The 13,742-nt window shown below is 35.9% G+C and overlaps 1 protein-coding gene across 1 annotated transcript in view; it reads left to right on the forward strand.

Annotated features, from left to right (window-relative positions):
• Positions 1-12,056, forward strand: part of LOC145988136 (uncharacterized) — a 127,554-nt gene extending 115,498 nt beyond the window's left edge. The window contains exons 16-17 of the mRNA XM_083122967.1: positions 10,645-10,828; positions 11,869-12,056. Coding sequence (XP_082979093.1) covers positions 10,645-10,828; positions 11,869-12,056 — 372 coding nt within the window. The remainder of the gene's footprint in view (positions 1-10,644; positions 10,829-11,868) is intronic.
• The last annotated feature ends 1,686 nt before the right edge of the window (positions 12,057-13,742 follow it).

A 13,742-nucleotide genomic window follows, 5' to 3' on the forward strand; every position in this document is an offset into this window, starting at 1 on the left:
ATCTTCTCCACTCAACTGTCTCCTCATCCCTTTTAGGTCCAAAGATTTTCCTAAGGATCTTATTTTCAAATACTCTCAATTTATGTTCCTCTTTCAATGTAAGGGACCAAGTTTCACATCCATATAATACTACAGGCAAAATTACTGTTTTGTATATTTTAACTTTTAGTTTCTTAGATATTAAACGAGAAGACAAAAGTTTATGAAGAGAGAAGTAACATGCATTTCCTGAATTAAGCCTATTTTATTTCCTCTTTAATATAATTTTCATTTGTTAATATTACTCCTAAGTATTTGAATTTGGAAACTGGTTCAAACGAGTTGTTATCAATAATTAGATTTTGATTATTACCTAACACTTGGTTTCGGCCTGTAAGCATATATTTAGTTTTCTCTTTGTTAACTTCCAAACCTATCTCTTTAGCAGTTTGGAAAAATATTTTAGCATTATTCTTAATTGTATTCACATCATCCCCCAGTAAGTCTACATCATCTGCATATGCTAACAACTGAGTCACACCATTTAATTTTAGTCCTTCTTTAGTTTCTTTTACCTTCCTAGCAGCATATTCTAAGGCAAAATTAAAGAGCAATGGAGATAATGCATCTCCTTGTTTTAACCTATCATGAATTGTAAATTTGTCAGACATATTAATACCCACACGAATTTTACTTTCTGTTTCACTGGTGCATACTTTTATCATACTAACAAGCTTCTTAGGTATTCCAAACTCGACTAATATATTATATAGTTTATCTCTTTTGACCGAATCATATGCTTTTTTGAAATCAATGAATAGCTGATGGACATTTTGATTATATTCCCACTTTTTTTTTCAAGTGTCTGTCTGATGTGAAAAACTTGATCTGTAGTTGATCTGTTACGTTTAAATCCACATTGATAATCACCTATAATTTCATTAGCATTTGGGGTTAGTCTTGTTAAAAGAATGTTAGATAATATTTTATATGTTTTTGAGAGTAGAGAAATTCCACGGTAATTATTCCAGTTCATTTTATCACCTTTTTTAAACACAGGAACAATTATGGATTCTTTCCACTGTTGAAGGATTTCTTCTTTATTCCATATTAAACAAATTAATTTATGAATTTGACATATTAATGAATTTCCACCATATTTAATTAACTCAGCTGGTATTAAATCAATGCCAGGTGCTTTGTTATTCTTTAGCCTTTTAATAGCATCTTTAGCTTCAGTGAAGTTAGGTTCTGGAACTAAAGGTTCTGCTGTGTGTACTTCATTTACTTCTGATTTATCTCCTACATTTACATTTAAAAGGTCATTAAAGTAGTTCTTCCATCTATTTAGAATATCACTTGGGTCAGCTAGAAAATCACCATCTTTATCTTTTATCAAGTTTTCTTTAGGTTGCCACCCCTTTCTAAACTCATTTACACCTTCATATAAATCTCTGATATTTTTATTTTTGCTGTTTGTTTCAATTTCGTTAATTTTGCTTTTCAAGTAATCTCTTTTTTTTACTTCTAAACGTGCGGTTAACTTCTCGCTTTATTCTATTATAATTGTTTAGATTTGTATCATCAGAGTTATTTAACCACCTAAGTCTAGCCTGATTTCTTATTTCTATTAGATTATGACATTCATTATCAAACCCTGGCTTACTTTTTCTCGGTTTATGGTATCCTATACTTTCTTTATCTGCTGATTCTATTGCATTACTTATGTGCTCCCAATTCTTATTTACGTCTGTTTCATTTATATTTTCATCATCATTTAAATCCTGCAAAACATCAAATCTATTTGACAGTTTAATTTGGTAATCTTTCTTAATTCTTTCATCAGTAAACTTTCCTGTATCAAATTTTAGAACTTTTAGATTTTGTTGCTTATGATTTATCACTGAGAGTCTTTCTCTTAATTTAGCAATTACTAAATAATGGTCACTGGCATAGTCAGCACCTCTATGTGTACGAACGTCAATTATACTAGTATGCCTTCTCTTATCAATGAGAATATGATCTATCTGATTATGAGTTTTACCATCTGGAAAAGACCAGGTATATTTATGGATATCTTTATGTTTAAAAGTGGTACTTTTCACAATTAAATTCTTTGAGGTTGCAAAAGTAATCAATCTTATACCATTATCATTACTTAATTCATGAAGACTTTCTTTACCAATTGTGGGTTTAAATGTCTCTTCTTTGCCAATCTGTGCATTACAGTCACCTAACAGAATTTTCATATCATACTGAGAAAATTTATCAAAGACCTGTTCTAGCTCTGTATAAAAATCATCTTTAGTATTATCATCTTTATCTTCCGTTGGTGCATGTATGTTTATTAAAATAATTTTACACCACCTACCCTGTAAAACTGCATATGATATCCTATCATTAATAAATTCTACTGTTTTAAGAGCCGAGATAATTCTATTATTTATAAAAAAGCCTGTTCCAAAATTATGATTTTCAGTACCACCATAGAAAAAAGTATAATTTTTAGTTTTACAATTCTCTTCTCCTGGCCACCTAACTTCCTGGTCAGCTACTACATCTAATTTATACTTAACTATCTCATTAACTGTACACTGAAATGCCCCAGGCCGGTAAAGGCTCAGAACATTCCAGGTGCCTAATTTAATATCCTTATTCCTAATGTAGATCTTATCCTTAGTCCAGAGACCTCCCAAAGTAGTCCCCACCCGGAGATCCGAACGGGGGACTATTTTACCTCCGGAATATTTTACCTTGGGAACATCCATGGCCTTATATTGTTGTGTCTTGACATGTGTTTTTACAGTGCAGAGTTGTCAGCTCTACGCCTAACCCCCAATATGAATGGAGGAACTACTACACAAGACGAACACAAACACATTAGACAGCACAACTACTACACAAGACACACACAAACACATAACTACTATAACAAAATATAAACACAAACACACCACGATTACTACACAAGACAAACACAAACAAATTAGACAGCACAACTACTACGCAAGACAAAACCAACATACTAGACAGCACAACTACTACACAAACATACTAGACAGCACATCTACAACACAAGACACATACATACACACGACCGATACTACACAAGACAAACAGAAACACATTAGACAGCATAACTACTACACAAAATTAACACAAACACACTAGGCACCACAACTACTACACAAGACAAACCCAAAAACACTACACAGCACAACTACTGCACAAGACACACAAACACATCACAACCACTACACAAGAAAAAACACAAATGCACAACTACTACTACACAAGATATATATATATATATATATATATATATATATATATATATATATATATACATAAAAAATGTGTTAGTGAAACTAAAAACAAGTCAGACATTAAAAAACAAATTATTGTCAGTGTGTGAAACTCGATTAATTACTCCACCATTACTAACTTATTGATAATATGTTATTTGATGGATTTCAGATTTCCCGTTGACCCACAAAGAAGGAAATTGTGGATAAAAGCAGTAAGAAAACTATGCACACGACATTATTGCAACACCTCTGTGAACTCAAATGAAGCGTCCTTTTCAAAATTAAAGGGACAGTCAGCTGGAAAAATTACATGAGTTATTTTTAGCCCCGATCCTACCTCTTACTCCCCCCACCCCCTTTTTAATTTTCCTTCCGAAGAAGGAGTGGTTGTCTTCTGAAGCAAGCATTGTGCAAAGTTCATTTCACCGGCTGAAAAGTTATCGCCGCAAACACTTTACAACCCCTCCCCCTTTGACCATGACCTGCTTAGGCATGTTGAGAAGGAAAACAATAGATAAACAATTTCCTCATACGTCGCTTTCCTGCAAGGCATGATATTGTAAAAAAGCATTTACAACAGCGCCAACTCACTTCTGTGAGCTTTGTCATTCGATGCCTCTTTTGCTGCATCGACAAAGAGGAGGTGTAAATTTAGCAGCTGCTTCTGCTGACGTCATTAGGGAGTTGAAGAGCACCAGCGTCGCTGTCGATACATATAGACTCTTGGTTTCAAGTTCCAAGCACTTTGAGTCATGAGCATAGAAAATTCACAGGGTTGCAAGGCGACGAAAAAAGGTTCTGTTTCATCGGTCAAGGTATGACCGATCGGGACTGTGGCTAAAAATGCCATTGGTCAGCACATGACCGCGGGACTTACAAGGTTAATATGCAGTACATTACTACTGTATTATAAATTGATAATTCAATGGCTCCCTCAATTTCCCATCATAGCCATACCATCATCACCTTTATTATTGCTGGACCCTGTGGCCGAGTGGTTAGCACACCATGCTGCAACGCCAAGGGTCCCGGGTTCAAATCCCGCTCAAGCTTGGTTGTTTGTGAATGTCCATTTATCAATTTCATAATTTCATAACTCATCCCCATCTTCGCAAATTTTGCCAAGAGGCACAAAACGCAATGTAAAATAAACTAAATCAATCAAACCTTTATTATTATTATCTTATTATTGGTGATAATTTCGCCAATGTAAGCATATCGGTGTACTGGTAATTTTACCAATCTGAGATGTATTCATAAATAGCAATTTAATGCAATATTGCACCATTTTATTATTATTTTCATGAATATCATTCACATTTCATGGTTTCGTAAAGTAAATGTTTAAATGCGCAGTTTGTTTTTTGAAGGCAAAATCCATTGTAGTCACCTGTTTATATACAGGGAGTCTTCATCGCCAAATCTCCAAATGTGCACCATTCACGTCCAAACACCGTTAGTCTTTTTGCGAAACCGAGAATTGAATGCTGGCGGTGCTCGTCTGATTCAGAATCACATCACTTATTTTGTCCTTCAGGTCATCCAGATTAACTGGTTTCTGTGAATACACCTTGGGTCTTTACATGTTCTCACAGCCAGTAATTGCAAGGTGATAAGTCTGGTGATCTTGCAGGCCAAGGTGTGGGTCCTCTTCGGCCACTCCATCTCTCCTGACATTGTTCGTTAAGAAACTGCCAAACTTGTAGGGCCAGGCCTTCACCTTCTTGCATACGATCTTGTGTAACGTTGACTTCTGTATTCCCAGTTCCAAGGATCTTATGTCATGTGATCACGTGATTACCAGTGCAAGTGTCATTGAGCAGTGTAGCCAGAACAAAACTTTAAACTTCCCTTCTTCTCACCCAAAAAGAAATTGTATTCTTAAACGTAACAGTTAAAAAGTTTGTTGAAACACTAAAATCACACACTAACAGCACGATAAAAAACACTTCGGAGTTCTTCCAAGCTTTCGACTCCTTCACGGAGTCATCCTCAGGGCTGGTCGAGGGCAGACGGAGTAGATGCCCTCGACCAGCCCAAAAAAAAAATTGTATTCTTAAACGTAACAGTTAAAAAGTTTGTTAAAACACTAAAATCACACACTAACAGCACAATAAAAAACACTTCGGAGTTCTTCCAAGCTTTCGACTACTACGTCTGCCCTCGACCAGCCCTGAAGATGACTCCGTGAAGGAGTCGAAAGCTTGGAAGAACTCCGAAGTGTTTTTTATTGTGCTGTTAGTGTGTGATTTTAGTGTTTTAACAAATATGTTGCCGGCACGTGACGTAAGAAATTTTCTACAATCATAGTTAAAAAGTTATAGAGTTTTAGTTTCCTGCTGGACTTTATGGACTCCCTGTAGATTAATAAAGGCGATTCATGTTCTTCAAGGAACATTTGCAATTTAATATTGGTTCAGTAGAATATTGATTATTGCTAACAGTAAATTTTATATCACTAGTTTATCGGTATTGGGAAAAATTTGATATCAGTAACAAAATCCAAAAATAAAATGACATCTCTGTGTATGTGGGTCATTCTCAAAAAAAAGGGTGGTAGAAACATTGCCGGCAGTTCCAAAAAGTGTTTTTAAAAATATTTTTGCTCTTTTTTCAGTAGAAGTTAATTTAGTCACTAGTTTCAAGATTGATTGATTGAGTTGATGTTTTAAGTCCACTTTATGCACAGTAAGGCTAATCGGGACGACCTACAGTTTAAAGTGGGATCCGAACCACTATGTGGCTCCACTGGGTATCGAACCCAGCACCTCTTACTAGTTTCAAGGTTCATCACCTTTATTTCTTCCAGAAATATTTTTTCCTCTATTCAGAATTTTACAAACAATATGTAAATTTACCCCTCCGTGAACTCTTCGCATTCAAAATTTATGGATGTAGGTTATTTTAATATATTATCTTTTCAAATTAAGTTTTATAGCTCATGATTAATGAAGTATTCATATTAGAACCCCCAATGAACATTTTGAAATATTATCACGAAGATAATAGATGAGTAAAATCTTAAAAGATAATGTCCCATGGGGAGCTTTCCACTCCATGGACACTGATAAAATGTTCCTATAAAAATCCATAGTGTGTGACTCCACATCAGGAACTGGAGGAAATGAAAGCCATTGTGATTTCAAGGGACACTTGGAAGTGCTTGTCTTGCCTTTTGTGCAAGATATTTTTCAAAATCCACTCTATGGTGATTAGAGTCCCCTCTACAGACAAGCCAATTTTACAAATTTTAATTTTCTAATTAACTAGGAGCAAATGATCTTAGCCAACGTTAGCATTTGATTAGGTTCTTGAAAGAATATTTCATTATTTTTACAAATCTTCAACAATTTAAATTTTTTTGTGAAATCATCTTGTTCATGGCCCCTTGTTTGAGAATGACCTATATAATTAAGGACCAAGGTTACAGTTTTTTGTTGGGAGTTAAATATTTTTTTAAAACTATTATAGTACATAATACATGAAGCCAATATATTCACACTTTTAACAAAATAAGTTTACAAATAGACACGATATCCATTAATCTGTGATGCAAAATAAACATATATCTAAAGCCTGTATTTTTCAAAGTAGCTTGCGTAAAGTAGATAATGAAGTTATTGTATTCATAATTACATTAGTTGTAATTTTTATTATCAACAGGTAAGAGAATATTCTAGTCCCTCAGATGTACTTTATTGGGACTCTTGGATCAATTATATGATTTTCCCTGAGAATCCCATGAGATTTTCATTTTTTTTTTCAAATTCCCTGAGTTTTCCAGGTGTGTGGGAACCCTGAATATATGGGGATGTGTGCAAGGTGGCTTGATTTAAATCATTATTTGAATCCTGTGATTTTTTTAAAAAATGTGATTTAAATCACTTTAAAGAAATAATTATAGAATAATGTACATAAGTAATTTGTAGATATCAGAAACACTTTTGACAAAAGTACAGTAATCGCATAATGATTCAATGGTTTTTATTAAGCTCTTAGATACTTTAATATTTTCAAAGAAAAGCATGGGAACAAAATATGTGAACTGATGGGGTAAATCTCTTATGAAATGAAACTGTAATATGTAAACTGTAAATACCCTAAATTCTGTTCCTTAAAAATTCAATAATTTTTATAGCTAAAAATAGCAAATATTCTGTGGAGAATAATGCACAAAATCATGTTCAACTAAAAATAATGTCATTATCGTTCAGCTCTAAATAAACATGGCAGCATTAAACTATCATGAAAACAATTGCCAAAATTCAGCTACAAAGACTGCTCTAAGTTACAATTATGTAGCAGATCCAAAATATTTTATTTCTTTACTGGAAGACAAGTTACTGAAATTATTATGGTTTCATTAACACACTCAACAAACTTTTTCCAAGCCCATATTGCAGTATCATGAAGAGAAAAATGTATATTTACATTTTTTTTTTAATTTGCTTTAATCCAACTGCTCAAGCATTTATAGGGCCATTTACCATGAAAAGCCTGTCCATGAAGAACATCTATATGTATTGTGCAGAAAAACATACAAGCATTTTATGTGTGTTCTTTTAAAAAATATGAAACTGTGATCTACAACCTTTGTCAGAAATGTTCCAGGACTGAGCTCGTAAAAAATAATTTATTCAACTTAAGAACTAATGGTCCTAGGTCTTGTCAAAATAGTCCTCTTGGCTATCTATGCACAGCTGCCGCTGTTTCTGGAGGTCATGGAAGCAAGCAGAGAAAGCTTCATCTGGTATGCTTCTCAGCACATCTGTCACAGCCGTTTGGATTGCTGCAATATCTTCATGACACTTCCCTTTCAGCGGTGTTTTCACGGGGGAAACAACACAAAAAAAAAAAATCACACTGTGGCATTTTGGGTGAATATGGGGGATGTGGTAGAGCAAGGATACGATGTTTGGCCAGATATTAATGGACTGATAAAGCAGTATGGGGCCTTGCATTGTTGTACAATAAGAACCACTGCCCACATGCCCACATATCAGGACGGTGCCACTGAATTGCTTGATGCAAACTTTCAGGACGTCAAGATAAAAGTCTTGGTTTGTCCTTCAGACAGATTTTCATGGTGCACCAAACCTTTGCTAAGTACTGCCCTGCTACCTAGTGAGTTTACATGGAAACACTTCCAAGGCCATGTCTATTCAGAACACATCAGTGGCATAGCATTATATTAAGCCCGTATGACCGGCGATCCCAGATTTAAAATTTCAAAAGTGCATAAATGCTGTAAAGTAAAACTTGACTAATTTCATATATGTTTCACCTTCATGGCATTATAATAGCTATTTTTTGCGATCCGCTTGCAACGCTCCACTAACAACACTTGTTCTAACATTTTTTTTCAATGCCTTTCCTGGCCGGACGCGGAGCAGGTTCGGCGTAAAGGACTCTTATTTCTTGCTGTCTATCTGGAGGGAAAGCTTGGATCTCTACAGCATGCACGTAAATGTTCTCTCGTATGCCAGCGTATGGAGCAGAGGTCTACTGTGATTGGTTCATGTGACCCTTCCTGCCTTCTGAAGCAGACGACAGTGGTTCTTCACACTCATGCCACTCGTGCAATGTGATGTTACAATATGCAATATTGACTGACATACCAAACTCAAATGTACCACTTCTTAATGGCCACTGCATTGTATAATTTATCGCAATAACAGCAATGTGCATTAAAAACTAAAAGATCAACACAGGTTTTGTCAAATAAGTTGGTGAAGTCCTCGTGGAAGAAGTTCAGCCTGTGGCTGCACTACCACTTAACCCGCAAAACTATTGTTTTTTTATTATTATTATTAATATATCGTTAGTATCTAACTGCTTAATATTGTGTCAATGGAAATGTTTAGCATTCATTTGAAAACTCTTAACATTGAATAGTCTCTGGACAAAATTATTTTAAAATGTTTATCAGCATTCTCAAGATGCAATAAACAGTGGTCTGAATTACTAATCGGCACTGTTACGTCAGTAGAGTGTACGATAGTTGGATCAACCGCCCACTTCCGTGTCAGAGTGTTTTGCGCAGCCTGCCAAGATGACAGAGGCCCCTGATTCGAATCCCAGCGCGAGCACGGGTGTTCTTTGTGACTGTCCCTTCATCAATATCATCACTCATATTCATATTTGCGATTAACCAAAAGTGGTATAAAAGCGAAGTAAAATAAACCAAGTCAATCAGTAGTTGGGTCATCCACAACAATGACGTCTACTGTTGTGGAGAGGCACTTGTGATTCAGGTAGGTTTTTTAATGACTTGCGTCATGCAGAAAGGTATAAAACACCAGAGTTCAAAACATTTGTGGCATAGTGAGGCATCTAATTTTCTAGCTAAGACATGCATGGATAATGTTTTATTGAAAACCCAGCTGATTTCAGGCAAATATACCATCCCTGTGGCGACTAATACCATAAGTAAATTATTAAGCAAGAAAGGGCCGACCCTTCCTTCGGACTTGGCGTTCCCACCCGAAATGTCCATGCTACGCCACTGGAACACATGTCAGTTGACTGAATAACACCCATTTCTTGTATTTGAATATCACAGGTAAGGAATTTAAAAATTCAGTCCTTGAACTTTTCTGACAAAGGTTGTAAATAAAAAAATCATTGGAAATGTTTTGTATATACCCTTCATGATGGTCCACACACACATTATATCAATCTTGGTCCTTTTTTTTTATTTATATTTTTTTAGGTGATGTGATTATCACCATGCTCTGACTGCCTTTACCCCCTTCCCCCTGCAGGGTTGCCGATGGAATCCATTTAATTGAGGCTGGATAAGCCCCAGACCCACTTTATGCAGGGACAAGTTTTGAAAGATTCTGACCATAGATCATTCACCCTGGGAACTGAACCTGGGTCTCCTGCATGGTAGTCAGATGCCCTATGAACTAGACCACTGGGGCTCCCTCACACAAATGTAATTCTCAAATATTCACTATTCACTGAACTCAATTTTCATCTTCATCATCATTTTCTTGTTGTTCAGAAATTTGAGTTGCTATTTTTACATTGAAAAAAGTATTAAAAATAGAATGATATTCATAGGTCTTATGCTGTATATGTCATTACTCTCCTGCATGTGTGTGTTGGGGAGGGTGGATGCGCACATATGTGTCTAGGTTTACAATCAAATGCCTTAATATATAATTATCCATCTTCCCTCTACACGAAAAATGATGATCGATGCAGCCAAAGAAAATAAAAAAGAAACAAAGAATATGTACCACATGAATGTAACTGTGTAAAAAACTTTTTTAAATTTTATATATTTATTATTATTATTATTATTATTATTATTATTATTATTATTATTATTATTATTATTATTTTGCAGGTGACTGCAGGCCTTAGTGAAAAACAGCAAATTGTTGGGCCAATTGCAAGCTATAATATCGTTGAATCACTTCTCGGAATAGCACAGGTTAACACAGTAATGACAATAACTCATTGCGATATACTTATGATAAATGTCAAAGACTTCCAGAAGCTAATTAGGTCCAATCAAGACTTGGAAGATAGTATAAATAAAGCAATTAAGTGCATTACCGAATACCCTGTAAGTTTTTATCTATTTATTTACATTTTGTAAAATCATCATCATCACCTCATTTTCTGGAGAGAAAGCATTTCTTTGCATATGTTTCCTGAACTCTCTTCCCTTTTTCATGAATGTGGAGCATTTACATTTGAAAAAGTAATTAAAGTATGCTCCTCCATGATGGTGAATTGTGGTTGCCTTGTGATCAAGGGATCTCGGCCTCAATATCCAGTGGAATCATGTAATGGTTTGAATCCCCCTTTAAACTGTAGGTCAAGTTCTGATTAGCTCATCTGTGCATAAAATGGACTTAAAACAAAAACCTCAAACAAAACTGTACATGGTTACACACTACTGGTGTTTGAACTGAATTAGGTTATTTTACATCACTTTTCTACCACTTCTTGCTAATCCCAATGATGAGGATGATTGATGATATGATTGATTTGATTTGATTTTAAAATTTTGGGTGCGTCAGCACTTAGGCCATTGTGCACCCGTCACATTATACGGGGTCCAGCCCCTTATCTTTACAAAGAACAACTCTAACGTTGCATAAGTAAAATCATAAAAGCTTAAAATGTTCTGACTTTCGTTAAAAGCTGAGGCTGTAAAGGGGCACTCAGCACACACAAGGACAAAAAACAGGACAACACACACAAAATTATACTGGCCAGAGTGCCAGTCGCCAGAGCCTTGTTCGTCTGCAAAACTCAGTCCAGGGTGTACTAACGTGGAAGTGAGGTTGACAATTGGGTGTACTACGTGGGAAATCACCCCTTACACCCCGATTGATGATATGATGAAATTAATGAAGGGATACTTACAAAAGGACACCCACCCCCAGGCTGGGATTCAAACCAAGGACCCCTGGTGTCGTAGCATGCTGTCCCAAGTAACCAAAAGTGGTTGGGCCAACATACTGAAAATGGTTAACCAAATGTAAGAACATACCGCAACGTTGGCCTAATGTATGGTTTTTACATGGGCCAATTACTGAAAACTAAATTGTCCAAAAAGTATCTGAACTGATTGTTTCTAGCCAAGGAGAAGGGGTGGTCTCCATGGGCAGGAATGTTTGTGGAGGATGTCAGGTAAATGACGTGATCCAGCTCAGTTGCCTCTTTGTCTTTGCTGAGGTGGATCGCACCCAGAGTGAGCAGTTGTTTTGTGGTGTCGTCAGGAATCAAGATGCAGTGCACGATTGAACAGCGGCATGTGATAAAGTTTTGTGTTAAACTGAAGAAAAAAAAATGGTTCTTGGACTCTTGCCATGATCCATGAAGCCTACAAGGAGGACGCCATGTCCAAAACACGATTCTTCGAGTGGCACAAGAAGTTTAGAGAAGGAATAGGGGACATCGAGGACAAGCAACGTGCAGGACGTCCATTAACAAGCCGAAATCAGGAAAATGTGGCAAAAATGAAAGAACTCTTGTACTCCAATCAACATCTTAGTGTTAGAATGATATCGGAAACGTTGAATTTACTGAAATTTACCGTGGAAGTGCTCGATCGATTGAGGTTAAGGGTCCGTCGCATCCGAAGGGAGATCGCTGATGCCTGGATTCTCCACCACGACAATGTGCTGAGTCACACGTCGCTACTTGTAAGGGAGTTTCTGGCGAAGCACAATGTGGTAACGCTGCCTCAGCCTCCTAATATTCCAGACCTGGCCCAGCCCAACTTATTTCCCTTTCCTTTGCTGAAACGGAGTCTGGAAGAACACCACTATGGGAAGGTGGAAAGAGTGCAAGCAGCTTCGATGCAGTGCCTGAAGGAGATTGTGGTTGCAGACTTCCAGGGGACATACCAAGCGTGGCAGGAGAGCTGGCAACCATTGTATTGATGCTAAAGGATCTTATTTTGAAGAATTTTAACCCATTGTAGATATATCTGCAATATTATTTTTTCTGAATGAAGTCCCAATACTTTTTGGACAGACCCAGTATATAATTTATTGTGAGGCCAAATGTAATCAATGGTACAAATTATTTGTGAAAATAAAACAAAATACACAGCACTTTCTCATTCACATGGTTTCATTGTTTTCAAAGTACCTTTCACTGATAGCACAAAAAACTTTCTAGAGTTTACTTAGTGTTCCACCTTTGATGGAATTTAGTCTGCAAATAAAATTGTTTAACCACCTTCACAATAATACCTGTAAGAATGTTCTTGTTCTGCTAAAGCTAAACAGACAAACAATAAGCAATTCCCAACACATCTTTCATCCATGGCAGCTGACAAGGGACTGTGTGAGTGACTGCAAGTTAAAAATGGCTTCTACTTTCATTTTAAAAATATATTATATTTCTAGTATGTACTGTGATTGAAATATTCCAAAAGAAACACTGTTGCATGTAATTTATTTTACACTCTTGAATTTACGGTATACACTTGAAAGTTGTCTTAACATGAGAAAGTAGTTTTTAAAACTGATTTTGACTCATTTCTTTCATGGTTGGGCAAACGTTGGCAACCACCATTGGCCCAACCTAAAATCAACGTGAGTTGCCACCAACATAAACCCAACCTTTCCCACGTAAAAACTAACATTGACCCAACGGTTGTGGTTAATTGTGGTGTTACTGATGTTACTGTAATTTTACTACCACAGACATTTTTCTCTCATTTTTGTCCAATTCAAATTTCTTTTTAGTGCATGATCTCTGTTCTTGAGGGGATTTTGTAAGAAATGCCTCAAACAAGAATTGTGTTAAACATGTTTTATATATAATATAATAATTATACATAAGGACAAAAAACTAAATAAATCATTGAAAAGATGAAAATATCTATTCTCCCTGGATTGTTATGTTTTTAGAAAAGGAGAAACAAACATTGATGCAGGCAGCATCAGCCAGATGAATCTACATATAATGAAGAAGATA

Source organism: Lepisma saccharinum, chromosome 5 (assembly GCF_977018435.1).
Source record: "Lepisma saccharinum chromosome 5, izLepSacc3.1, whole genome shotgun sequence".
Lineage (NCBI taxonomy): Eukaryota > Metazoa > Arthropoda > Insecta > Zygentoma > Lepismatidae > Lepisma > Lepisma saccharinum.